The sequence below is a fragment of the Xiphophorus maculatus genome, chromosome 9 (assembly GCF_002775205.1).
Source record: "Xiphophorus maculatus strain JP 163 A chromosome 9, X_maculatus-5.0-male, whole genome shotgun sequence".
NCBI classification, from domain to species: Eukaryota; Metazoa; Chordata; class Actinopteri; order Cyprinodontiformes; family Poeciliidae; genus Xiphophorus; species Xiphophorus maculatus.
Genome location: NC_036451.1, coordinates 17,333,305 through 17,360,310, shown reverse-complemented (window position 1 = coordinate 17,360,310; position 27,006 = coordinate 17,333,305). Strand labels below are relative to the sequence as shown.

The window sequence follows — 27,006 nt, the reverse complement described above, 5'->3', positions numbered from 1 at the left end:
AGAATGGAAGAACACCCCATCTCATTTTGCAAAACCTTAATGAACTTTATCTCTTCATAAAAGCGCTGTTAGAAACTTTGTATTTGTTGGCCATACTAGGAGAGAGTTCCCATAATAACAAAATGCACATTACATTTAAGAAATGATATTGACAAATGATGATAAGGATTAATCTGTGATGGACTGGCGAGAACCCCGCCTCTCGCCCAATGGCCGCTGGAGATGGGCACCAGTTGAAATAAAAAATGTGAATTTAATCCTGTTTGCGAGAAAGGAGTAATTTACTTCCATCTGAATGATGAGGATTTAACTCACCCTCCGAAAAGAAACCACGTAGAAAGTGTCTGGGCGGCGATTGAGCTCATCAAAGAAGTCACTGTAGATGTGCTGACGTGCGTAGTAAACCTGCAGCTCACTGCCTGAATTTCTGTTAACAGGTTATAGAGACAACATTAATACCAATAAATGATTAAATAACTAAATAAAAATAGGGTAAATAAACTAATATTTGCTCAGCAGATAAACCATACACTCTACTCATATAGGGATGAAGCTGCATCACAAAAAAGAAAAATAAGCCTAAAGCACAACAACAAACATCTCTGAAAAGAAAACAGAAAAAGACTCACTTTTCCTCTGTATTTTCTCCATACGGGACAGTGACAATTTGGACAATTTCATCTTCCTTTTTATCCATTTTCTGCTGAGAAAATGAACAGAATTAGTTCCTATATTTATGTAAACACATCAAGAAACAGTTCAAAAGAGAAGAAAGAAACTGCAGCAGTGCTGTCCCCCACATAAACACAGAATAGCCTTAAAATACATAGCTGAAAACTTGGGACAGAATGACACACGTCCTTACAACCAATCAACTGTAGTGATCACGTAAGTCTCAGAGTCACTTCATTACTGCCTCTCTGAGGAAAAATGTTGGAAAAGAGAGCAGGGGGGCTCTAATCCCAAAGCTCCCCTTGAAGTGTTATGTTTACTTTCTCAGGGCTGCCAGATTAAACCCTGGCCTAAAATGAGAGGCGGAAAAAGGGGAAGACGTGAGCGGAGGTGAAAAAGTGGTGAAAGGGAGGATTTAAATTGCAGAAATACCTAACACTGCAGATCACAACCTGGTTTACAAAGGAGGCGCCATTTGCAAAACAAATTTTGAACACTATGCATCAGGTAGCTTTCTCATAGCAGCCAGTAAGACTGCATTTCTGTTGCGGATTACCAGGATGTCTCTGATGGGTTTATGGTTGTTGTTACTCATGCGTCTGGTTTTGGTCTGCTGTACTTCATGACGGTGGACCCAACCCCTCAATTCATGAGCCAACCTGTCAAGTTAGATCAGTGAGAATTGATTAATTTTGTGACTTTATGAAAAAAAAAGTGGAAAACCTAAAGGTCAAAACAATATTTCAGTACTAACTCAATACACTTGGTCCTGTTGACAGAAGGCTGGCAGGGGGGAGGAGGTCTGAGAAAGTCGGGACTTTTCACGACCATCAGTGCCTTATCCTCCGATCTGCAACAACATCGAAAGAGACGCCGTCAGATTTAAAAAAAAATACATATATACATACATATATACTGTATATATATATATATATATATATATATATATATAGATTAACTGAAAACACACCAATGAACGGAAATAAAATCACAGATTGGTAGACAGATGATTGAATGAATGACCACCAGAGATAGAGAGAAAAAAGTGAGTGCAGCCACCCAACAGGCCGCACCCAGGATGTCGATGACGGATGAAGACGATGGTCCAAGAGACGCAGGGTTTACGTATACTGGTGATTAGCAGTACAGATTTTTACATCATTTTTTATTCTACTCTGCCTTTCATCACCTCTCTGGGACTGAATCATTCAATGAATGAGTCATACGGTTCAAAATGCTGATGGTGACAGTAAACAGTCAGAAACAACCTAAATGGAGGGTTGGAAAACATGCAACTAACTTAGTCTTTCTCCTGGGCTTTCCTAATGTGAGTAAACTGTTGACCCCTGGCAACCTCACTATGGATAAGCGCGTTAGATTGGTGGATGGATGGATCTCCACAGAAATGAACAGACTTTGTTCAGCCAACTGGCAATAAATTTGCACTTACTCATGATAGACGCAAAAAAGCGAGCTAGAATGCAATGAAGATGCTCGAGTGTGACTCAAACTTTTTCCCAACAGAAAAGTTTGATGTGAAAAATAAAAAATAAAAGGGATTAACCCTCCCACCTCCTTAAGAGACGGGGTTAATAGCAGGGTCATTGCGGGTTGGCACTGACCTCGAGTACACTTTTACAATTTTCTTTCGTGTGTGTGGTTTCAGGAACTGACGGTCTCATGGGACACCCCATTTTCCTGCTGTAAAACCATGACGATACTTTCAGAGAGTCACACTAAGACCATTGCAGGGTCTAATAGTCCTGTTAATTCAAAATTTAAACCCTTTGATTAACATATTAAAGGTCAACTTACTTTTCTGAACCAATTTAAGAAATTTTAAGGCTTTAATTTGAATTTAAAACTTTTTGCGGACTCCCTGTAATGTTTTGAAAATAATGCTATGCAGTCTTCTGATGCAGATTTCGTACCGACAAAGGTGCCTCCTGTACTGCCAAATATATTTTTTAAAACTCAGTTGTACTTGATGTCACCATCTCCTCTTATGATTTACAGTCAGAGGAAATTCAAGAGGCAGCTTTTCTTGGCATGTTGATGAAGGAAATGTATTGTGATAGAGATTACAGTTAACTCCACACTCAAAGCAAAGAATATTTGCTTTGAGTATTTCAGTATACCACAGAACTTCGCTGTCCATTAGACTTTGCAACCCTTTCGAGCTGGAAGACGTCAGCGACCTTTCTTCTAAGTGTTGAATTTCTTTAGATTGGGCGAGACGTGAAGCTCATTGAAGTCTTATTTCATGTCACCAGATAGATTTGTTTGTTTTAGTAAATTTCTTGATTTGACAAGTCTGGTAGTAATTAGTGCTGGGCTTGGCTTGTGAAACACCACGATAATAATGTGATTAATTACATTTACTACACATTTGCCTTTACTTCACGCGCAACGGCGTGATTAAGTGACCTTTTGGCGTCTCATGTGAAAGAATAATGCAGGAGGTCAGCCCGCCTCTGTTATGCTATTCACTCATCAAATGAAGAAGTCGCAGGTCTGGATCGACTTCACGAGTCGACGAGTGTTAGAGCAATGACCAGTGACCAGTTACTTTCTGACAATGCTTCAGCAGATAATATGTCAGATCATTAAGACCTGTTTACATATATTGTTTTTAATCCAGGGCCTCAAGTAAGCCTCCAGCCACACACACACACGCCCACCAACGCACGAGCACACCCCTACACACGCACGCACACCCCCACCTTTCAGTTCAGTAGAACCTTAATTAATGTTGCGGCCCCCACCGTGTCATTCGTTGCCTGGCTGCGATTGGTGCCATCACCCCTTTAGCAAAGGCTAATGTCTTCCTTCCTGCCTGAGCTGGTTAAATGCTGCAGGGAAACCCGATACCACTGGTGAATGGTTTAAATTAACATGTGACACGGGAGCTAACATGAAACGCAGGCTGGTAATGCTGTTCAGACATTAGATGACCACCTTGCAAAACACACACAGGTTCTGGTAGTTTGCTAATAAAGGAATGTTATTTATGCAATTTCCAAAATGTGACTGCTCAGCCAAGAGGTCATTTAAAGTCGAAAGCCAAATATATAGACTGCTGTGAAAATAGACTGTTATCAACAATACAGAGCTAAAAGTCAAACACAGCTTGAGTCCACTTTTCCACCTTGTTACTCAAAGTACAAGCACCAGCTGTTTTGCCGTGGGTCTGTAGTCAAAATAAAGGCTGACACAACAAGTTGTTAATCAGTCCCCCGTATGTTTACAGGTGGAAAAAATGAGCTGAACAGGGTGAGACAGAACCCAAGCACAGGTGCATCCTGGCCTGCTAACACACTGGGTAAGCACAAACACGTGAGCTATGCTGGTTTAGTTCCATTCCCACCTGTCTGGCGTCTCCAACGGTGTGCTGGTGAGCTCGGGACCCGCCACCACGTCGGATTCGGAGAAATCTAGGAGGTGTCTGCCACTGTGATGCATGGGAGCAACATCGAGGTTGGAGAAGGAGCCCCTCTGAAACAAACTGACGACGACACAGACAGTCAGGAAGATGTGAAAAACTCGGATACATGTTTTAAATCTTAAACTGCCCCTTGCTTATCGTAGTAAAGGATAAATAAGAATTTTTGATAAAGATAAGAAAAAAAACTCGGGGGTTTATTTTAAAATAAATTATTTTGAAGAGAACTGCAGATATAAAAAAATCAGTTTGGAAGTACAAGTTAGGGCCTACAGTCACACCATTTGAACCTTCTGACACAGAGTGGCATTAAAACCATAAGCTTCAAAGTATTACATTGCAAGTTGATGTCAAAAACCAATGCAGTTTAAATCATAATTGGAAGTGGAATGAAAAGGATTCATAAATTTAAAACATTTAATTAAAACAAATTTAAAAGTGTTCTGGGCAGTATATTTCAGCTTCATCGAGTCAACACTTGGCTCAATGGGAATGTGGACAAAGTTAAATTCAGGGCAGTATTAATAGAAAACCTTTGGCAATGATGCTGCCAGCTTTCAGAGTTCTTTGGTTTGTTCACTGTGATGAGGAGTGTTAGTTTTCTCTGCCACAAGCAGCATTTTCTACACAGGTAAAGGGGTCACTTTCTTCCACATTTGCTATGTTCTGTTTACGGTTTGGGGAAAACTGCAAATATGATTTTTTATGGCTTCCTTTTAAAAAAAAAAGCGCTCTTGTAAAGAAAGGTACACAAATTAGGTGATTGATGAAGACAGCTGCTTGCTCTGACATTTAATTGATCAGAATAAAAGAAGCAAATACAAACTTCCTCTACGCTTTATTTGTAAAAAAAAAAAAAAAATCGAAAACCATGTCTCCTCCTTTAACTTTATATGCCTCACTTAGTGTTGGTCTATTGGATAAAATCCAAATAAAGTATATCAAATGTATAAAAAGTTCAGCTAAGATGAGAAAAGGCAAACTTATTCATTACTGAGAACTAGAATGCAACCAAAAGAGCATTTTCCCAGCTCAGAAAGTAGGCAGAGCATATCATCTCTCCAAACAAGGCATGCTTACATCTTTGTGGAAAAGCTATTCCCAAAAGAAAACATTTTTGTAAAATGAAAACAGAATCTGACGTTTTTGTTGGAGATGGAGGCTGAGTTTTAGTTTGTGGAATTACACAATTTCTTCATCTACTGGCAGTAACAAAGCTTTTTTTTAAAAAAAAAAAATCTCAGTTAGGGTTTTAGCTCAAATCATAATTTGTCAAGTGTTATTATAAACAACATAAGAAAAATTGCAACATAAAACAAGTTTTAGATGTTTGGGCTCTGCCTTCCTTTGACTTATGTAATAACAAACCAGTTTTGAACAGTCATTATCCATTAGACATGAGACTTTTTTTAACTGTCTGAACAACAGAAGGAATAGGGCACAGGCATGTTACCAATAATTTCCTTTCCAATTATAGCACATGAAGGTTATGTAATCGAACTTGCACCTTCAACCGAACTAAATGCCAGTCATTGCTACAGTGAAGAATAATTGAGATAAAGTCAACGTCAGTGCTAACCTGACAAGTTTATTTTTGACGAAATCCACAAACATTTGGTTTCCTGTGCAGACAAAAAGCAATAAAATACTTCATTGTTTTATACTGTTTTCAGCTGGCTTGTTCTGTTAAACCTCCAACATGAGGAAGAATCTTACAATGAGTCATGGGGCTTCCCGTTTGTCTTTCTCCGGTAATCAAAGACATTTACAGGGTTACAAGGGGTGGATTTTGGAGCTGTTCAGCAACAGTGTCTGCCATCTTGAGCTCCCCTTTAGTTTCAAACAAAACTTCAGCCACCAAATCAAATCACCGTAGAGCGCAGATGCCAACAGAGCGACTCTCACCTTGTTGGTCCCACATTTAGCACCAGGAACACCAGAACAGCCATGAGGCACACAGCTCTCCTCTTGGGTGCTGTTGCTTTAAGAACTGAGTTCTGCAAAAACATTACTTTTATGTTACTACACTATTTTGTCCCAACTCGTTATCTTCTCAGGTCCATTCGAAATATTTCTCACCTGACCCAGCAGGCCTTCCAGCTGCTTCTTCAAGTTGCCGTTCTCACTCTTGAGTGCCTCGTTTTCAGACAGCGCTACTTTCAGACGAGCTTCCAGCGAGAGCAGATACTCTTTCTTCTTCTTGCGAGAGAGCGATGCTGACTCCCTGTTCTTTATCATGCGTTGCTGCTTCTGGGACAGCCTGGACTGATGGGAGAGCGCAACAAAAACAGGAACACAAGTTTAAAGGTTGTGTTTATGTTTTGCTCATTTTAATCTAAGACATACAGTGACCCACGACTATTTCATTCCTGGTTTTACATGTTGACATGGTACAGCCAGAATCCTCAATGTATGTCATGTGATGCAACAATGCACATTAGTGCTTTGGAAGGAAACAGTTTTATCATTATTGTAAAAGAATATGAAAAGCGTGGCATGATATTCACTCAGGTTTGTGGGGTATGTCTCTTCCATGTAGCTTAATCTCAAATTTGATAAAAAATACTAGTGAACATCAGTTTAAGGACTTTTACTGGATCATTTAAACACATTTACAGCTTTCCTGCTGGAAAAAGCAGCACCATACTGCCACTACCATAATTCACAGAAGGTTAGGTCGATCAGAATGATTTATTAGTTTCCCTCCACATGGTGTTCTGCATGTAGGCTAAAAATTTTCCTTTTTTTCTAATCTGATCAGAGCATGTTCTCCCACGTCTTCCATGACCTGTGGGCTTGAAGCAAACCTGGCCCTGCACAATCATGCACAATAATTTGTTGTTTAGACAAGAAATAATAATCTGTTCATTTTGACATGCCAAAAAACATTATACTAAGGTAAGTACATCAGTTTAGCATCAGTGTTTATGACTTTTTTCATATCAAATAGGAGCTACAATGTATGCTTGAATACCCTCTCATGACATAGGTGGTAAATAAAAGATCAGAAAAAGAAAAGAAAAATAGAATATTACAAGACATGTACAAAGCACAAGGTAAGAAAAAATAGATTTTTAGCAAAGAACGTACTGGATGAAAAGCAGATCCAAAAGAGGAAAAGGGACTCAACAGTGTCACATCTGTTTTCACTTCCATTTATCACAGTGATACAATAATAAACACTCAGATTCAAGATGTGTTTTGTGTCGTGGAGCCCTCTAAAACAAATCCCAGTCTGAACTGTCTCAGGGACAGCCCTACTATGCACTCAGCTATACTTTGGCATGAATATATTTATAACAGAATCTCAGAGGTCAAGAGGTCATTTGCGATGACTGTTTCAAATGTGAGGAAGGGTGTGTTTATGGAGTGTGTGACTCTGTAAGGACTGGGTTACATCCAAGACACATAAACAGCCTAAATGTTTATGTATCCTAAATGTCTGGATGGAGTTGAGACACGGCCTGGCTTAACTTCTGCATTTAGACTGAGTTTTGTCGGAACAAACGTAAAATACGTAATGCATAAAAACGAATTAATGAGGATTCAGTCGCAAACCATACCTCGCAAATCTTTCTCCTTCACCTCAATGAGAAGAGAAGTGAAATCTAGTCACTGCATCCAAACCTAAATAGTGCATAAATTACAATGAACTCATAGGGAATGGAGTACCTGTCCATGCAGACCCCTGCCACCTATGTGCAGCAGTTTTTATTTTTCCAAAGCAATAATTTTCCTCGGGGTCAGCCTCTATGAACACAGACCATATAGCTCTGATGGCGATTAAGTTATTTGTATTGCTGTATTTGTGTTCTGTCTCCTGAGAAACCCCTCTGTCTCTTAGCCCAGAACTGGGAGCCGTGCCATCAGCCCCAGCCTGGGAACGCTACAAGTAGCAGTTACCAGGGCAACTGTGGAGCGGGGGGGAGCTTTATATTGACTCGACAATGAGAACGAGGTGGAGAATTTGGGACAGAACAAGGCATGTTTCAATAAAAAGCCTTAGAATTGTGAAGAGGTTAATACCAGTGCGGGTTCGAGGTTGGTTTTGGTGACGGTGAGAAAGGTCAACAAGAATAGGAATATGCTTGGAAACGTGCCAACATACAGTGGCCAACTTTAGAGAGTATACTGAGGAGGTCTGTGTGTGTTTACGTGAGTAATGCCAGAAGTCATTTTCCTCTCCGAGAGCTGATGTCCATTCGACTTCTCAACAGATGAATGCAGGTGAAGACAGAAAAGGAAGAGTTCTCGAGGGTAAAACAACAGTTCCCAGCATGCCTGAATGAGTTTTTAGGAGTTTCCTTTTTTCAAGATTTCAAGGGTCACTAGGAAGGGAAATGAGCTGCACCAAGATTGGTCATTCTGCTTGTGACCAGGATCGGATGATTTTACACTTGACAGGCAATGATCGGTGCCTGTGTTGGAAACTGGAAATCAAATCTTTTTCACCCAGTGCCAATCGATCTCACAAATAATGATAATAAAAAATAAAACAATTATATGTGCAACTTGTCAATGCAGGAAAGAAATTCAAGGTTCACAAACAGGTTTAAAAAAGAAAAAGAAAAAAGATTAAAGCTGTAAGAAGCTTTCAGCAAACTGCTTCAACTAGCTGAGGATTTTACAGTAAATTTGTTGAGTTTCAACCTTTAGAGTGCACGACAACGCAAACAGTGCTATGTGCTTTAACCATGCTCATCACTAATACAGGAAACTAAGGACAAAAATACAACATTATTAAGTTTGTCATTACAAACTGAATATTTCCAGAGAGTAGGAAAAGTCTTTTTGCTATAAATTAAAGCGAAGACACAATTAACGTTTACCATGTTTCTACTTTCACTTAATCCTTCATTCCAATCATATGATTGTTTTGAACCTACTATGTTATAATTGAAATAATGTAAGCAATTTGACATATTTTTAGTAAACATGTAATTTTCTTGTTATATGTACTACAAATCTGTTTTTAAACATGTAGCTGCTAAAAAGTGAAAAAAAAAGTTTAAGCTATTTGTTTTTAAAACTGTTGAACAAACTTTATAAAAAACAGTCAATAACTTTTGACAAGACAGGAAAATAGATGCAGGCATACAAATAACACTGAAACAAGATAGCATTTACAATCTCACTTGCTTAAAAATTGAGGGATTTGTTTCCTTACACTCTGTAATGAAAGGAACATTCACAAAAGAAATACTGGAATCTTCAAATAAACTTTGTATCACTGTATGTTTTTAAAGCCTCTTTCATTTCCTATAATATTCAGTTTATGCTCTGATGTGTATCAAAAATAAAAAAGGCAGGAATTCCGATTTCACTAGCAATTATTCATTAGCAATTATTTTATGTAATTTACAAAATATGTGCAAGTAACTCAAAAAAAATATATAATAAAAATCTTCTACATTCAAGCTTGTTTACATGCAGTTTCCCATTTCTGTTCATGCCGAACTGAAAAAGAAGAAACTCCTAATTTTTTATGTCAGCATTACCTAGAAGTTTTATTTTTATATTCACAAGATAAGTGTCCAAAACAGCAGCTGTATGATTTTAGATGCCTCATGTGCCAAGGCAGTAAAAGCTCAGAAAAGGCCACATTTGGGATGAAGTCCAGTGTTGAGTCTAATGCTGATATTTGCTGGTTTTCCCTCATATGAGGGCTTAAAGAATAAGCTTCCTTAAAGGGGCAGTATTATGAAAATATATATATATATTTTTAGCTTTACACCTTGCTATAATGTTATTCCTCCATCTAAATCATACCTGGAATGTTGCTTTATTCTTTTATGCATGAGAAATCCTCTAATCTGTCATAGCAACCATTCAGCTGTGTACAAAGCCTGGGTGGACCTACAGTAGTTCCTCCTCAGAGCTGCAGTTTCCAAGTTTCAGACTCACAGAGCATTTCTCCCCTGCAACGCCCCTACTCAGCTCCTTCAGACTAGCCAGCAGCATTTAGCAAACACCTGATGTAACTGTGCATTTGGTGAGCTCATTATACAAGCTGCTTCTTGGTGCAACGTAAAAACGCTGCTAAAACGTTAATAGAGGATGACTTGTGATGACTTCCTGAAAGCAGAGTTTCAGAGAGAGCAGGAGTTTTTAAAGAGATGAAGGTACAATTTTAAGCCGTTAAATTACAAAGTAAACTTCTTTTAAGTCATATTTGATATATAGCATTTTTATAACAACTGAAGTTAACATAGTTACTTGACTGTGCTATAAAATGGCACTGTGTCCCTGGAAAACACAAAGTACTGCCTCTTTAGTAGTCCTCGATTGTTCAACATAATCTCAAGTCATCTTCATTCCAAATGATGGGAGGATTTCTTGTATCCACGAGTTTCAATCTGGACTCGTCTCCGTTGGTGTAGAACACCCACACAGGTCAAGCACACACATTATAATCCTTGGTTGTATAGCAGCCTATTACATTACACTGACCCAATCCCCTGATGGCTGTTTACAGCTGTCGCAAAGGGCTCTGTCCTGCATAACACCTGCCTGAAGCATGTAATCATTAGCAGCCGTTTGCACACCCAGGCCAAAATACAGTAATGGGAAAAAAAAACAACGAAACTAAACAGGATCAGTGACATCCATGGGCTAGCTGAAGACATAACTTGCAGCAGCACCTGGCTCACGCATGTCATCTTTAGGAGTTATTTTACAATCTCAACAGCCAACCAAGCTGAAGCGTGTGAGCACAGCTGCTGAGGACGCAAGCAGTGCATACACTCTCACACAGCGTGAATCGCCTCTTCAGGCTCTCTGACTCCACATTCACTGACATCACCGCATTTGCTTAAGTTGCCACCAGCTGAAATCTTTGACAGATTTTATAAGACTTGATTTGTTTTGTTAAACATTAAACAAACCTTTTAAATCTAACATCTTATTTTATGAACTTCCACGACTTTCCTTTGGGAATTAACAAGTGTACCCAGCATTCCTCCCTCCCTCACAATTAAGGAACTCAGACCCTTCCTTTGAAACTTGGTTATTCAGAGTCCAAATTCTTGCAAATGTTATTGACCCTACCTTCACAATTTGGTATTTGTTTTGGCCACTAGAGTCTGAAATTCCTTCACATCATTCTCTAGATTTGGCAGGAAAAGTGTGTCTCCACGCTTAATTATACCCACAATAACCGGACAAGTTCCAGCATTGTTAGGATCAAGATGAATTGCCCAGACTAATAAAACAAAAATACTGAAGCATTAGGTCATAACTGAAAGTATTCCCTTTCACATGCATCAGGCCCACAAGTCAGCTTTAGACAATGATGATAAGGAGAAATTTGGATACATATTTTTGCTTTTTTGGGTTTCAACCGATAAAGTGATAAACTGTATGAATTAATAGGTCTTATTTAATTTACAGCTTCTTTTTTCCTGTTTTGTTTTTTCCTTGGCATAAACAAACCAGACCAAAGAATTAAAAAAATAAAAACCCAATGCTGAGGGGAAAAAAAGAGAAAAAAACAAAGCTCTAAGAACACAATAAAAGTGACTTTTGTCATTAAACTTCAGGTCTGCACAACAGAAACAAATAACTACAATGAAAAAGTAGAAAAACCCAACCAACAAGTCTTTAGGAAGAATCTGAAGGGTTCACAAAAATGTGAAGTAAACAACCGCAAAGACACATCACAAACTGAACACACCAACATTTTTTTCACATGTTGATTATCTGCAAAAGTCCCTGCTGCTGAAACATAGCATCATGAAATCCCTAAAAATCTCTGCTGAGTGAAGTTAAGTGAATCTGTGTGGGAGACATATTGTCTGAATCTTCCACTCCACTTCAGCTACACTTATTGGCAACGTAATAAACAAAGCAGAAAAAAAAAAATCATCCATGGAATATTATTGTTCTATAAAAGGCTAATGACCATGTCATTTTCTCCATAAATGACATACATCACCCTCCAAACTTATTAACACCCCTGGTAAAAATGTGTAAAGACCCATAAAATCAATTAATCTTTTATTGCAGCAGCAATAGTTCTCTAGAGAACTTTAGAAATTGTTTTTTTATACTTCTCTTAGCAACCTCCTCACTGTGTGTGATGGCAAAATTGACGCAGCTCTGCACCCAGCATTGTCTGTCACGGTTCTTGTAGTTTTAAGGGATGCACCGATCCGGCTTTTCCTGGCCAGTACAGATTTTTTCTCTGAGGTCTGACCTGCCAGTTTGGATATTAACTGAATCTGATTTTTTTTATTTCTAAGGAATATAACACAAAACAATAAATGTGCTCCATGTTCCAGGACTGTTTTTTTTTATGTACAAATGAAATCTCTTTCAATGCAGTCTTATTGAGTAACAGTAGCTTGTTGTTACACAAACCTAATTTGTAAAATGTTTATCAAAATATCCATCAAATTGATTACATGCTGCAGAGTTTCCCCCAGAAAACTTGGTGAGCCCGGTGGTAGGGTTGCTAGGGCAGTCATCCAGCAGTCTACCACATTTTTCAGTAAACACATGTTTAAAGTTCACAGGAAATTTGAAAATATCACTAGGTAATTATGTGTTTCTGCAAGACATTGACAATACTAAAACACCAACTATAGTCTTAAAAAACGCAAATATAAAAAAATAATACTAACACACACAAACTGTTGCAAAGAAAAGTCTTTTCTCTGTTTTACAATCACAAATTAGTTGGCAAACAAAATTAATCTGTAGGTTTACATTCCCTATTTTCAACATCAGTTTTGGTGCTTAATATTTTTTTATATATATTAGGGTCTCAAAATAATAAAATGGTTCTGGTCTGAAGTCATTAGTGTCTACTTTGACAGCCATGGTCCATGAAATGTAATAAATTTTGTCCAGCCATGTGGAAAAACACAATCACTAACATTAAAATATATATATATATATATAAGTGCCTTTCCATCAGTACTTTATTTTCACATTTTAAACACAACTTAAAAGTTAATGATTTGTGAAATTAAAGCAAATACAAGAAAAAGGGTCGCAAAGACCGAGTTTGGATTGGACTTGATCCATCCAGTCACGAGTGTGAGCTTGACAATTAAAGTGTCATACATTACATAGTAAGTGAGCATTTTCGTGTGAGCTATAATTCTGTGCAGCTGCAGGAAAGTGCATATGCACATGCCTTTGCATGCCCATACATAAACAACAGCTGAATGCATTACATATTCAATGAAATAACTAACTGGCAGACTAATGGTAAGGAAACGGCTTTAAACGACAACCTTTAAACTTGCTTACATAGCTGCTATCTGGCAGAGGGATAAAACGAGAGACAGAGACGCAGCGATCCACAAAAACAGATTTAAAATGGAGCCATGTGTGCATCTTAAATACACAAACTGAGACGTAATGTTTTACCATTTTTGTTTAGCCAATAACATCTCTGTTAAGCAGTGGGACTCAGCATGCACCTGATGTTTCTAAATGTTTTTTGTTTTTTTTTAGCAGCATCTATAAGTATTTTCTGAAGTTTGACAGCACTAACAGATATTAACTCAACAAAATATAAATAAACTAATAAATACCTATATTTGAGTTGGTTATAACGCTATAAAGAATAAAACAATTACAGGGCAGTCCACCAGCGGCCCACTGTGGTTTTGTTATAAAATGCTGGAAGTTGAGAGGAAGCTTAAAAATATAATGAAGTAAATATGTGTCTTTGAAAGGCATTCTTTTATGTTTACTCAACAGTCAGAGTGCCTGATTGATACCATGCATACTGAACTAAATCTAACATTTTTTTCATTTCATTTGTAAAAACAATGTATATATATTTACAAGAAAGACAAAATTATATTTTTGCCTTCTTATATATTTATATTTTAAATGTCTATAATGAGAGTCCATAATGTTTGTGTGCACAATATTCTCAAATAAAGCTGATTTTATGATCACTTTTTTCCCCATGTTCGAATGATGCTTGTTAAGCTGGAGCAGCACTAATTTTGTTGGCTTCCACAAAACAGTTCAGGATTTTGACTGTTTTTAGTCTATGAAAACCATGATAGTGACAGCAAAAGTGTTAATTATTAGTCTCTGAAAGCTCTTAAAATCCGGAGTATATGTTTCGTTTCCTTCTCTATGTGCTGACGTCTCAACGTTAATTGACTTACGTCGTCATCTGAGGAAGGGGTTCGAAGCGTGACAGAAACCAGTGGGGGAGCAGCTACCGGAACATGCTTGTCCTGGGTGAGTGTTGGCACAGCGACCACATTAGCAGAGACGGCCTGTGGTGTCTGGATGTGGAGAAGCTGGCTCGCCTGGGACAGCACTATGGGATGGCCTGAATGAAAGACACAGCGCATGCACGTTTTTCAAATTACAAGCTTTACTGTAATCATATGTTTACTGTACAACCAACACACTGTGATTACTTAAATAGGTGAGTATGACCTCGAGTTTCACGAACAGTAATTAGATCGCAGTTATACAAACTGCATAACTAAGCAGAGGAGGACGCTTTGTCTTCACGGGAAGCTTCACTTTGGATATCTTTAATAATAAGTAGTCTATCTTTAACATTGTTGTTAGGATTAAAAGTATGCCACAAAACTTCAGTCACTGCTTGTAAACACCAAAGCTTTGCTCTATCATTGCTGTACAGCATCGTCAGGAACAGATTACACAGTGTGAACTTTGTGAGTAGAGTTACGCTTAAAGCAGCAAGTAAGCAAAACAAGACCTCATCTTTACATTGCCTTTATCCTGTATATTGGACATTTTTCAAATAAATTATGTAGCACTGGTGGTTCAAGACCAATTTTAGACAAAGTTACTACGTGGTGTATGCTATTCTGATCCGTTATTAAAACGACCTTTTCAATATTTCTGGACCAAAGAAATAGACCAACATTCATCTATACTAACATGACAAGTAATAAACTGCTGAAAGCAGTAAATTAATTCTACACATGATAACTACTTTTACTAAAAATAAAGTACCCTCCACTTTTCTGTTTCTAAAGTTAAAAAATTGTTTCCAAAATAGTTTTTTTTTTCTTGCCTTAAATTCAAAATTGAGAAAGAACAATGTCTTTGACTCAATATAACTACTGTTTTACTTTTATCTTGGCTAGACTGCAGTAATATATTATACTACTGGAGCCGGATATTTTTTTGTTGTTGTTGTTATTATTTTGGAGAAATGTAAGTAATTTAATATTCAGTATTTGCAGATCGCAAGTCCAAGCCCAATTTCATTAAAGTTAGCACACACTCCAAAGATTTATCAGATTAACAGAATTATGTGACCATAGATGAGGGTGGGAACGTAGATCGACCGGTAAATCGAGAGCTTCGCTTTTTGGCTCAGCTCTCTCTTCACCACGACGGACCGGTACAGCGCCCGCTTGACAGCAGACGCTGCGCCAATCCGCCTGTTGATCTCCAGCTCCCTTCTTCCCCCATTCGTGAACAAGATCCCGAGATACTTAAACTCCTCCACTTGGGGCAGGACACCCCCCCTGACCCGGAGAAGGCACTCTACCCTTTTCCGGCTCAAGACCATGGCCTCGGATTTGGAGGCACTGATCCCCATCCCGGCCGCTTCACACTCGGCTGCGAACCGCTCCAGCGAGAGCTGCAGATCACGATCTGATGAAGCCAAAAGGACCACATCGTCTGCGAAAAGCAGAGATGAGATCCTAAGGCCACCAAATCGGATCCCACCCTACGTTCCCACCCTCATCTATGGTCATGAGCTTTGGGTCATGACCGAAAGAACGAGATCGCGGATACAAGCGGCCGAAATGGGTTTTCTCCGTAGGGTGGCTGGGCTCTCCCTTAGAGATAGGGTGAGAAGCTCAGTCATCCGGGAGGGACTGAGAGTAGAGCCGCTGCTCCTTCACATCGAGAGGAGCCAGTTGAGGTGGCTCGGGCATCTGGTCAGGATGCCTCCTGGACGCCTCCCTGGTGAGGTGTTCCGGGCACGTCCCACCGGGAGGAGGCCCCGGGGAAGACCCAGGACACGCTGGAGGGACTATGTCTCTCGGCTGGCCTGGGAACGCCTTGGGATTCTCCCGGAAGAGCTAGAAGAAGTGGCTGGGGAGAGGGAAGTCTGGGCCTCCCTTCTGAAGCTGCTACCCCCGCGACCCGACCTCGGATAAGCGGAAGAAGATGGATGGATGGATGGATGGACAGAATTATGTCAGTAGTCTCAAATACAGTCTTGCAAGAAGTGAACAGAAAAACAGGCAGTGATGCGTCTTACATACGTCTAGCTGTTCAGCACTTTGGGTTCCTGACATAAAAAAACAGATAATCTGATATCAATAGTTTAGAAACTGAGGCTCCAATTTGTTTTTGTTTTTTTGTTTAAATACTTTGAGAGTTTGAGCAAGGAAAAAAAAAAATAACATGATGTAGTTAATGTACAGATTCAGGGCCAAATAAATTGTAAGGGAATATACACTAATGGTTTAAATTTTGTTCTCACTGCTGTGAAACTTTTATTGCATAATTTAGAAATTCAAAGAATCGAAAAAGTTCAAACTTTCAATCGTCCTTTTTTATGAAAGAAGTTGAAAAAAGTTGCTGCTTTAAGAGCATTAACCTACATCTGATACAGCCTAAGTCTCTCAAAATCCCATCAGCCTGTGGTGTCCTGCCTTCTACTGGGCTCTGTGTGTTTAAAGTGCAGGTGGTGAAGATGTTTGGCAGAGTGGCCCGTGCCTTTAAACGTCCACATTCCAAACTGAGAGGCTCGTGAGTTATGTATTTGAACTCACACAAACATGGGCCCAAAAAGCGAAAACAAAAGGACCAAAAACACAATAATATCTAGTGCTCACTAATGTTCTGTTACTCAGTGAGCCCTACACTTATGAGTACGAGATTATGACAGCAACTCTTACCCAAACATACCCAGCAATCATAATGTTTAATTCTGTCAGTGTTAATCAGGTGAAAGAATTTACTAGATTTGTAAACAAATCTCTAATTTGCCAGCAGAACAAAAGTTCGCCATTTGTGAGAAGAATTTACAAGGCTGGAATAAAAAGAAAGCATATGTTTGCGCAGGAATAAACAGACTGTCTGTGGATCAGATTCAAAAGAGTTCATTACTTTTTTAATGAAATGGCACTACCCAGGTAAAAAACACAGACCAGATTTTCAAACAAACAGCCTGGATTCCCATCTTGTGACTCGATCTAGGTCAGGATGTCTCATCCTAAACTCTTCACCATATTGGTCAACACCAGGCAAATGTGCCAGAAGTTCAAATGCATTTTAGCAAAGGTCAGCCACCCCACCCACTTGGGCTTCGTGCAGTGAGATAAGTATTTATTCTGGCTTTCCCGGTGCTGATGTAAGACTCCAAATCAAGGCCAAAGACATAAAAAAGAAAATCCTTGATGACTTTAATGAAAACCACAAACATCCGTGGCTATTTAGGACATTGCTTAACATGTTGGTATGTTTATGATTTTACTTCCATGTTCATGTTGCCTGAGTGTCCCAATCAAATGTATGTCAGACTTAAACATTTTTGGTGTTCAAGACCTAAAAATCATATTTATTCACTGTTTTCCAATAAAGTAGGTAAGGTTCACTGATGAGGAAAAAACTGAAATCACAGTGCCATCTGCTGGCTCCATCAAAAACAGCATTTTTTTTTTCATCTGAACAAAATTAATTGGCAAAGGTGAACAATAAATATATTGATATCTCTAAAATACAACAAAATACCAAAACTGACCTCTTGTAAGGTGTCCTATATCAATGCAGAGCACAACAAAACAATCTTGTATGCAGTGTGAGAACGGACCTGGTGGGGGTGCTGGTTGGATGCTGATTGGAGCCGGCTTGACAACAGGCAGCACAGTGGTCTGCAGGGGCTGGATGATTATTGTCTTCGGCTGCAAAGGAGCTGCTGTTGCTGCTGGAGCCAAAGGCATGGCTGCAATCAGCGGTCTGGGCTGGATGGAGATCTGTGAGCTCATCTGAATTGGTCTCTTTGCAGGCTGAGCAGGTTTAGCTGTGGCATTGGTATATTTGAATTGCAAGGGTTGGGAGGGACAAGATACGAAAGGAAAAAAAAAAAAAGAACTGGATTTAGCTCACGCCAGGAAATTTGCATTTACAGTTAAAATATCTGGGGCCGGCTGTTAACTGTCAAAATGCTACCATGATTTTGTAATGACAATAACAAACAACCCTTGACGATTGTGGAATAATTGCTAAATGAAAAATGTTAGCACTAGAAGCTGCCTTACATGTTAAAACCTTCTGTTTTGGTATTACTGGAGCTCCCTGCTGCTTAGCTGGTTTGGTCTTGTACTAAATTTATTATTAAGCGTTCTTTGTGCCACCTGATAATTAGAAATATTAGCAAACATCATTTGTGGAGTTGCTTGAGGTGGCACTTTTGTTCCATATCCATTTAGCTCACATTTTTTGATTAAATTATTCTAATAAAACAGCTTGATATTTCTGTGACAGTACAATGTCTACCAGCTTGTACATAAAAACTGGATTTAGTGGCTAGAATTTTAGTGGTTAGAATTTTCTCTGGCATAAGGTAGAAAAGGCAAATGATAGTTCTTGGTTTAAAACCCCTTAACCGTCAGGAGGATACTGCTTTCCTCATGGACCCATTGGCTTGCATGTAAGTGTTTTTAGGGTTAAAAAGTTAAGGGGTTATGAAGTGATGAGATTTTTTTTAAATCTAGTTTTTGGCCTTTGAGGTAATGAATGGTCATGTCATATATCATCCATTTAGACTACGCAGGTCATCAGACACCCGTTTACGTAAACTGTCTTGGACCAGATCTAAACAAAAACCACATTTATTTTCTATGATCTTAAATTCTGGAACAAAATCCCAACATCGAGAGATTTGCAGAAACTATTGGCACCTTTAAATTAGGGCTTAAAACTTTTGTTTACAGCAGCTTACAGTTAAAAATAAAACTGTTTATATCATTATGTCTTGGATAGTTTTTGTGTTGATGAAGTAGTTTATGTGTATCTCAATTTTTTCTATTATTCTTTTAATGTGTTTATTGTTTTAATTTAATCCGTTTCACTGTTCTCCTGCTAAGAACTTGGAACGACCTTGTGGATACAAGCCTTATACAATCGCTACCTCTTGACCATTGAGTGCTCCTCTTTGCAACCTTCTTGAGTGGCAGAGAGACTTCAGAGAAACCACTGGACTCGGACGAAACTGAAACTGGGCTAAGCTGTGACTGAGGGGACAGTGCCTCATCCTGCATGGAGAAATAGATACAATGTAAGATCTCCGCAACATTTTATCAGCAATTATTTTTAAGTAGAAGGCCTGAACAGACTTCTTCAAACTGAAAGCAGCACCGACAATAGTAATTTTTTTCTACTGCTAAACATGCTTGACTCTTTGGATATGCTACAAAGCATAAAGTCAGTTCTAACTAATGCATCTCAAACTTGTGCATTAATAAAATATGAGTGGCTTTTCAAATTCTCCCAGCTGACATGTGCGTCCTTGAATTGTCAGGATAGTTAGCAGACAAGTGTGTACCGACTGTTGGGCAAAAAAAAAAACTGTAACCCTTGCCCTTGTTTTGACACACTGTGATAATCTGCCCGCTAAATTATGCTAATGTGTCTGAAGTTGTCGGCACCTTTTTTTAATGAGTGGTTGGCCCACAGCTCATACAGACAGTTTGTTATTAATCTGACAAGGTGTTTACAGATTTTATTAATAAGTTTCTTAACTATTATTCCACCCATCAATATTCAATCCACATCTAGAGGAAAACAAAATAATTCTTTGTTCCAAAGTGGATTCAGAGATGGTTAGGTATGTAAATGCTCGCAACCGAAACAATTGTAAAACAATTCGCATTGGAAATCCAAATTCAAATGCAGAAAGCTGGGGAAGGGCGAAGCTTTGAGGACAGATTCTTACGTGTAAGGACGATGGAGACAAAGCTTCCACCGAAGCAGGAGAGGGGACGGAGCTCAGCGTGTGGGAAGGAGACAGAGAGTCCAGACTCACCTCACCATCTGGACGCACAAAGACACAGACACAAACAGTCAAGTCATTAACATGGAAAATCATGCAGCACAGTCCCAAAAACTCATCTCAAACCATAACGTCTCTAATGGCTGCACAAAATTATGATAACATGCAAATTCACTATTATATTATTAAAACACTTTGCAATGACGGTCCTCATTTTCTCTTTAAATGTTGCTTAGTAACAGAGTACCCTTCTCTTTTTGCAATCTTTGGCATCCTCGCCCCCAAAATCTATAGAATCAAAGTCATCACTGGAATCAAGGTTCCAGTGATGACTTTGAGTTGGAAACTCAGAAATTGGATCTTTGTTGAAAACTTATTGCACAATACCATTAAAAAAGTTGTAAATTTAAATAATAACCAAGACTGCAAAAACACTAGAGAAATATTTTGAATGTTGTTCCTATATCTGCTTATATTAAAGCTCTCAAAGAAAAGTTGGGATAAAATTAAAAGGTTAGAGGATTGCAAAGAACAGAAATAGAAGAATGGCCACAATACTCTGATCTGGGCAACCATGGACATATTGAAACATACCAATTGTTTCCTATTTTTACATTCCATACCATGCTATGCCATAAGAACAATAAAATCCAAAACAAAACTAGCATCCTAGACAATATAATATTGTTAACAAATACCCCTAAATCTTTCTTTTTCCATCATAAAAAAATCTAATTATATACCTGATAATAAATGTTGGATTAATGGAAGCTAAAGACAAACAAAAAATAATTACTACTTCCGTCGCTGTACCTGTGCAGGTGCTGCTTGTGTCCACTTCATTCCAAGGAGGAATGTCGATATCAAAATCCAGATGACCTTCATTTGCCTGAGAACCCAAAACAACATCTTTTTTTTTTTTTTTTTTACAAAAAAAAAATTTACTTCATGGAGAAATATCTTTCAATCAAATGTAGATTGCGAACATTTCTAAATCTAAATTTTTGCTTCCATGTCATAAAACCTGCGCGTACTTGACTGAAAGTGATACACCGTCATCATTAGATCAACTCTGAAGATACTCACGTAGGCACCGCTTTCGAGGGCCTCGAGCAGCTCATCTGCATCCCCCAGGTCATCCAGTTCATCGAACAGGTTAAGGTCTGTGTAACAATGAGGATAAAGACATATGGGTCAGATCAGTTCAGTAATAATAGTAATATAATCAATTGATGTTGGAAGTAAGAGTGATGATTTTGACATGGCTTCCATAAGCAGATCACTAGTTTTCACAATAACACAACTTTTACACAATGTCAAATCAATCTGGAAAATAGGACACAAATTGCATTGAAAGAAATATGGTGATGTTTTACATGACTAGATCAGTTTAAAGATTACGAAATGCAGCAGAGGTTCTATGAAGGCCATAATGTGTTTGACCATGACATTGTATAGAAGATTAATATTCACTGATATACTGTTAAGTTTTCTTAATGTGCACCGGCCTTCTCTCTTATCTATATATTCATGTGTATGAGCCGGAGATACGGATAAAACAACGTAATAGAGACGGCAAAAACTTTCACCTCCTTAGTTTGACACTTCAAAGATTAACACAGGACCTACCTGACAGGACACAATCAGAACAACAGCAAGTTTCATAGATGAGAAGTTAATGAGATAGTCAACACATAAAAGGCACCATGTTAACTGTGCCACTTGACATAATTTCACAAATAAACAACAGTAGCTTACACCATGACATTCTAATAATGTAGTTGCTGTTATTGTATAATGTGTTTGCATATTATGCAACAATGTTTTGCTACTAGATCCTAAAAGTTCTCGCTTTTTACAACTCTCAGGGCTACCGGTAATCTGTGGCACAAATGCGTCTTCTTCAAGTCTGGTACTATAGTTAAAGTGTATCTCTATAAAGATTCATTTGTCCTTGTGATTAAACTCTGATTCAGTTTCTACGACCTGTCCAAGAAGCATACTGTGTGCATAAGCAGCTCATGGGGAAGTGGGGAATACAGTACGAAAAATAAAAACTTTTAATTCGTACAATGTTGTATTGAAGAAATATAAAAAGCTTCATCTCAGAAGTGCCTCAAAAAATGTAAAAGTGAAAGCAAAGGTACTAACTCATGATCTGGACCTAAAATAAACCTTGAATACTTAAAGTTAGAATAACTTGTTAAATTTCAGTGGCTAATTGTAACCATTGTTGCATGTTGTATATGTAAATGTTTACGTATGTTTCCTATGTATATGAAAACATATATAAACATTTACAGAAAAACTTGAAGCAAACAAAATCACAGTAGCTAAGCTGATTTAAGGGTGTTTGTAACAGTTAATCCGGTTTATTTCACTCTAAAAATTAACTGTTTTATTTCGTGTCTTCTCCGTTATTTACATAAAAACCGACAATGTTACGTCATCTCAGCATCCATAGCACGCTAATGCTAACTGGCTAGCCGAAAGTTGGAAACCACACCAACAAACGTTACGACATCAACCTCAAACTTACGCAGAGGTCATTCTAAAACGACAAATCGCCATAGATGATATATATGTATATATTTTATTGTGTTAAATCGCTAAACAGTGTCTACGAACAGCTTCCTTGTGTGAGTGCTTCTAGAAAGAATCAGATGTCTTACCCCACTCTCCTCCCTGATCGATAGGGAACATGCCCGTTTCGCTATCCATCGCTGGGTATTGTTGACAATTTCCGAAGTTTAACTTTAGGTCGGATGACATCTCCCTTTGAATTCATTAGTGACTTATCGCTCAAACGGAAACCAGCTGAGTTCAAGCGCAGACTCACATCACTGTCCAGCTAAATACACGTCTGTCTTTACCGTAAGTCCTACGGATGCCGTTGAGGGACCAGTGTGTTGCATACGACTCCGTTGCGCGGCCTGCGCTGCCTATATTAGCCACCAGGATGCGCTATAATATTAGTAAAGAGGAATTGCGCGTTTTCCCCACAAGTTGTGAAAGGATGTCACTGAGTACATGTCCGTCGTGTTTGAAAAGTATAGAAAGTCTTTTACAGCTTAAAAATGAAATTTTGAGTAATTTAAAGAAGGTTATATTACCTTCTTTCTTCTAAAATCTACTATCTGGGATAGTAGATTTTAGAAGGTCCAAAATGGCTATTATCCCACAAATAAATTAATCACTCCATGTTATTTGCATGACATGGAATTAAATTAATATTAATTTAAAATATGCATCCAAGGTCATTTAAATGCCTCTAGAGTGTTATTTAATTTTGTGTGATGAGACCGAACATTAGCCCCTTGTAAATAATTTATAATCAATTAAGTGAAATTAAATCCGCATTGTTAGCTGAAAGTATAACCACATATACAGGTTCTAGTGCACATGTAGTCATGTACTTCATTGACAGCTCCTGGCATACCAGAAACATAAAAAAGAGCCAGTAGAAAAACAAGCTTGGCTAGTTTTTAAGGAGTGCAATATACATTCTCAGCTCTACTGTTCAACCCACAAATGCATTTTCCTTACAAATTTGGCACTGTTTAAGGGGAAAACAATCAGGCTTTCCAACCACAAACTTTTCTGCCAAGGGGGCTGTTACAACAAAGAACAATACCAACACTAATATCTTAATTATTGTGATCTCTGAATTCAGATTGTGAAAACAATATGCAACTCTTCATGAAGACTGTTTTTTTACTGCAGATGGTTTGATTTTAGATAACGCAACCAGTAGCATAAACATATTGATGGCATAACATTGATTAAAGTAATAAATATGCTAGTTGTCCTTTAAATTCAGCTAAACGATTAGAAAAGCATTGCATTTTAAATGTAGTTTTGCCTTTCTACATTGTAAAATTGAGTTGTTTTATTTTCTGCACAAATCAATTCCAGTCTATACTGTCATCCTTCTGAAAAGGCAGTGTTTAAATCTTACTGGAGTATTTGTGTGGTCAAGAATTAGCTCTTCTGACTAATATGAGCATTCGGGCATTGCAAAGGCCTTGGGTCGTTCACACACTGATGACTCACAAAGGCCACACTCACATGTCAGTCATGTAAGAGTGTCAGAGTTGTGCAAATCAAAGTGCAAATAAATGTTAAAGTCAGGTCATATTTCCAGCCTGACTGTGAACTGATGTTAAACCACCTAAAGGGTTGTCACCATTCTGGGCCATGTCAGAAGGATTGGATAGCTTCTTCTACAGGGCTAAACTGCTGCTGACGTCTCACTCCTGGTGTGAATTCTACTTTAGTGTCACGACAGTGAGTCCAAGCATCTGGGTTTTAATCTGAAACATTTTGAACAGGCCTTTCTGCAATATTCCAACATATCAAATGAGTTAGAAGTGTCTTTAATACATAAAGCACAAATATAAGAACAAGTTTCTAAAGATACTATCTGGTGAAAAGCACAATGTTGAGAAACAAATCCGATTTCTGTTATGGCTAAATATGTTTAAGTAATAATAAAAAATAACTAATTTACATATCATATATTCTTTCACTCAGTGATTTTGAAAGCTTGGATGACCCTAACAGAGCAGAGACATTAGAGACATGGTGTGTTAAAAATCAGCAGCAGGTGTACACTGGGCCTAATCCCTCATGGGCATTTCAGGCTATAGAGAGATTAACCTGAGGTGGTCCGGTTCAGCTCCTTTTAAAAAGAACAAGCCCCTAGTCTGTCTTAACTTATTACGGCAAGGTGACGACTAATGTGAAGGTCAACCATCTGGCAGGGGTCTGCAATCAACCTGCAGTCTAACCTAAAACCGAGTCATCTGTTTTTTAATCTAGTAAACCTACATAATTAATATATGGTGGTGAGCAGTTCACAGATGAATATGAGTAATGCTTAAGTGTTCTGACAATATCCAAGCCATCTAATAATACAGACCACATGTTTACTGTGTGATGTCTGGTAATCACAATGTATGATTGGAGCAGAGTTTTAATGGATGTTGCCTTTGGTCTGCACCAGCCGAGGCTCATCATATTGATTGTTTAAAGCTTCTAACCCAGAGCTATAGAGAGCAGATTAACAGGTTAACCTTATAGTATGGCTCAACGGTTAATGGAACATCTGAGGAAAATGGTTTAGGGCTTTTTGGTCACGTTGTTACAGAATCGGCTTTGAGTGTGCGTCCTTTTTTTCTTCCGTCTGAAAGACATAAATGAAGAGGCTTTTGCATTTAGTAACAATTCAGCCTAAAGGTCTTACAATGAAATATTTTAAATTGAAGAACTGTAAAGCCACTACTTTTAATTGTGTTTTTCAACACATTTTCACACAGTTTGGCAATTATTTTTTTTTCTTTTTACTGGGTGAGATGATGTAGTCAGAACTGACTATTTAGAGGTTGAAACAGTCCATATGAAATAAGCCAAACTGTAAGATTTGTGAGCTTTTTCATATTTCTTCCCATTGCAACCATTGATTCAACATGTTGAATAACAATATTTCGCTGTAATTACAGCCGCAAGTCTTTTAGGTATGATCTTTACCAGCTTTGCACATCTAGGAATTTTATCTATTCTTCTTAGCAAATTAGCTCAAGTTAGATTAGATGCTGAGGATCTCTGAACAGCAATATCCAAGTCTCGTTTTCTCAAGCGAGTTTAGGTCCAGATTTTCACTGTGCAACTCTAGCAAATAAATATGTTCTCATATGAACCTGGCTGTATGACTAGGATTATTTTTCTGCTAGAAATGTCTACATGTCAAGCTTTCACCAATCTCTACAAGGTTTTCTTGGACTGACTTGTATATAATGCAATCCATTTTAATGAGCAGGTTTGACCAGCTATTCTGTCGCTGTTGAAGAAAAGCATCAGGATGACGCAAAGTGCCAAACACAGAATTTTGCATGAAGCCCAAAGAGTTTAATTTTGTTCCAGAGCAGTTTCCTTCACATTTTTGCACTGTCACTACACCCCTTGTAACAAGCAGCAGCAGAACATGTTAAGGCATTCTTTAAACAATTAGGTTTTTTTTGGTCTACGGAGACCAGGTTTGTGGAGTGAATGATTAATGGTTATCTTCCACCTGAGTGGAGGATGTCTGCAACTTCTCCAGAGTCACCATGGACCTCTCTGTATTTTTCTGCTTTATGCTCTCCTTGAACAGCCTCTCAGTTTAGCTGGATATGGTACAACAGTAGGTTTGCTGTTGTGCCATATTCTTTGCATTTTTGATGATGGATTGAACCACACTGTCTGTTTTATAACTCATCTCTGCTTCTCTGCAACTTAATCACTAATCTGTCTGTTATTTGTCTTGGTCATCATAATGCTGTTTTTGTTACTGTCCTCTAGCAAGCCTCTGAGTCCTTTGCACAACAGATACTTTTATTATGAGATGGAGTGACATAATTATTGACTTTGTTTAGAATTTACTTCATTATTTTCCTTCAACAACTTCACAGTTACCCACTATATTGTGTGTGTGTGTGTGTGTGTGTGTGTGTGTGTGTGTGTGTGTGTGTGTGTGTGTGTGTGTGTGTGTGTGTGTGTGTGTGCGTGCGTGCGTGTGTGTGTGTGTGTGTGTGTGTGTTTTTCACAAAATCTCAAGAGGTTTAAAGCTGGAATGTGATAAAATGCAAAAAATTGCTTTTGCAAAGTACTCTATACAGATAGGACAAGACACAAGTACTGTACACAATTCGGAAAATCCAAACATTGAATATGAATCCATCCACATTTACAAATTGATTTAGTTTGTATTATGTACTTTTTTCTGAATTTAAAAATAAAGGTCCTGTAGTTTAAAATCAAAGACTGCAGAAACTTCTGTTTGTCTGACTCTTTTTTCATTGGAGTCAATGTAATCTACCTTCAGATATGTTTCTGTGGCCGGTTGTCTGCTTCAAACCGTTTTGCTGCTTATACATTCATAAATAAC

At 38.2% G+C, this 27,006-nt stretch overlaps 1 protein-coding gene across 2 annotated transcripts in view; it reads right to left on the bottom strand.

Moving 5' to 3' along the window:
* atf6 (activating transcription factor 6) overlaps positions 1-22,957 on the bottom strand; it is a 33,065-nt gene extending 10,108 nt beyond the window's left edge. The window contains exons 1-14 of one of the 2 annotated variants that reach the window (XM_005795651.2): positions 22,754-22,957; positions 21,168-21,244; positions 20,895-20,970; positions 20,025-20,122; positions 19,221-19,344; positions 17,901-18,110; positions 14,248-14,417; positions 6,194-6,379; positions 6,020-6,111; positions 4,040-4,177; positions 1,427-1,522; positions 1,229-1,331; positions 630-703; positions 316-427 (exon numbers count right to left, since the gene is read on the bottom strand). In XM_005795651.2, the coding sequence (XP_005795708.1) occupies positions 316-427; positions 630-703; positions 1,229-1,331; positions 1,427-1,522; positions 4,040-4,177; positions 6,020-6,111; positions 6,194-6,379; positions 14,248-14,417; positions 17,901-18,110; positions 19,221-19,344; positions 20,025-20,122; positions 20,895-20,970; positions 21,168-21,244; positions 22,754-22,853 (1,656 nt within the window). In that variant the 5' untranslated portion in view covers positions 22,854-22,957. The remainder of the gene's footprint in view (positions 1-315; positions 428-629; positions 704-1,228; positions 1,332-1,426; positions 1,523-4,039; positions 4,178-6,019; positions 6,112-6,193; positions 6,380-14,247; positions 14,418-17,900; positions 18,111-19,220; positions 19,345-20,024; positions 20,123-20,894; positions 20,971-21,167; positions 21,245-22,753) is intronic. The other variant, XM_023339552.1, reaches the window with a different exon arrangement.
* Between the last annotated feature and the right edge of the window lie 4,049 nt (positions 22,958-27,006).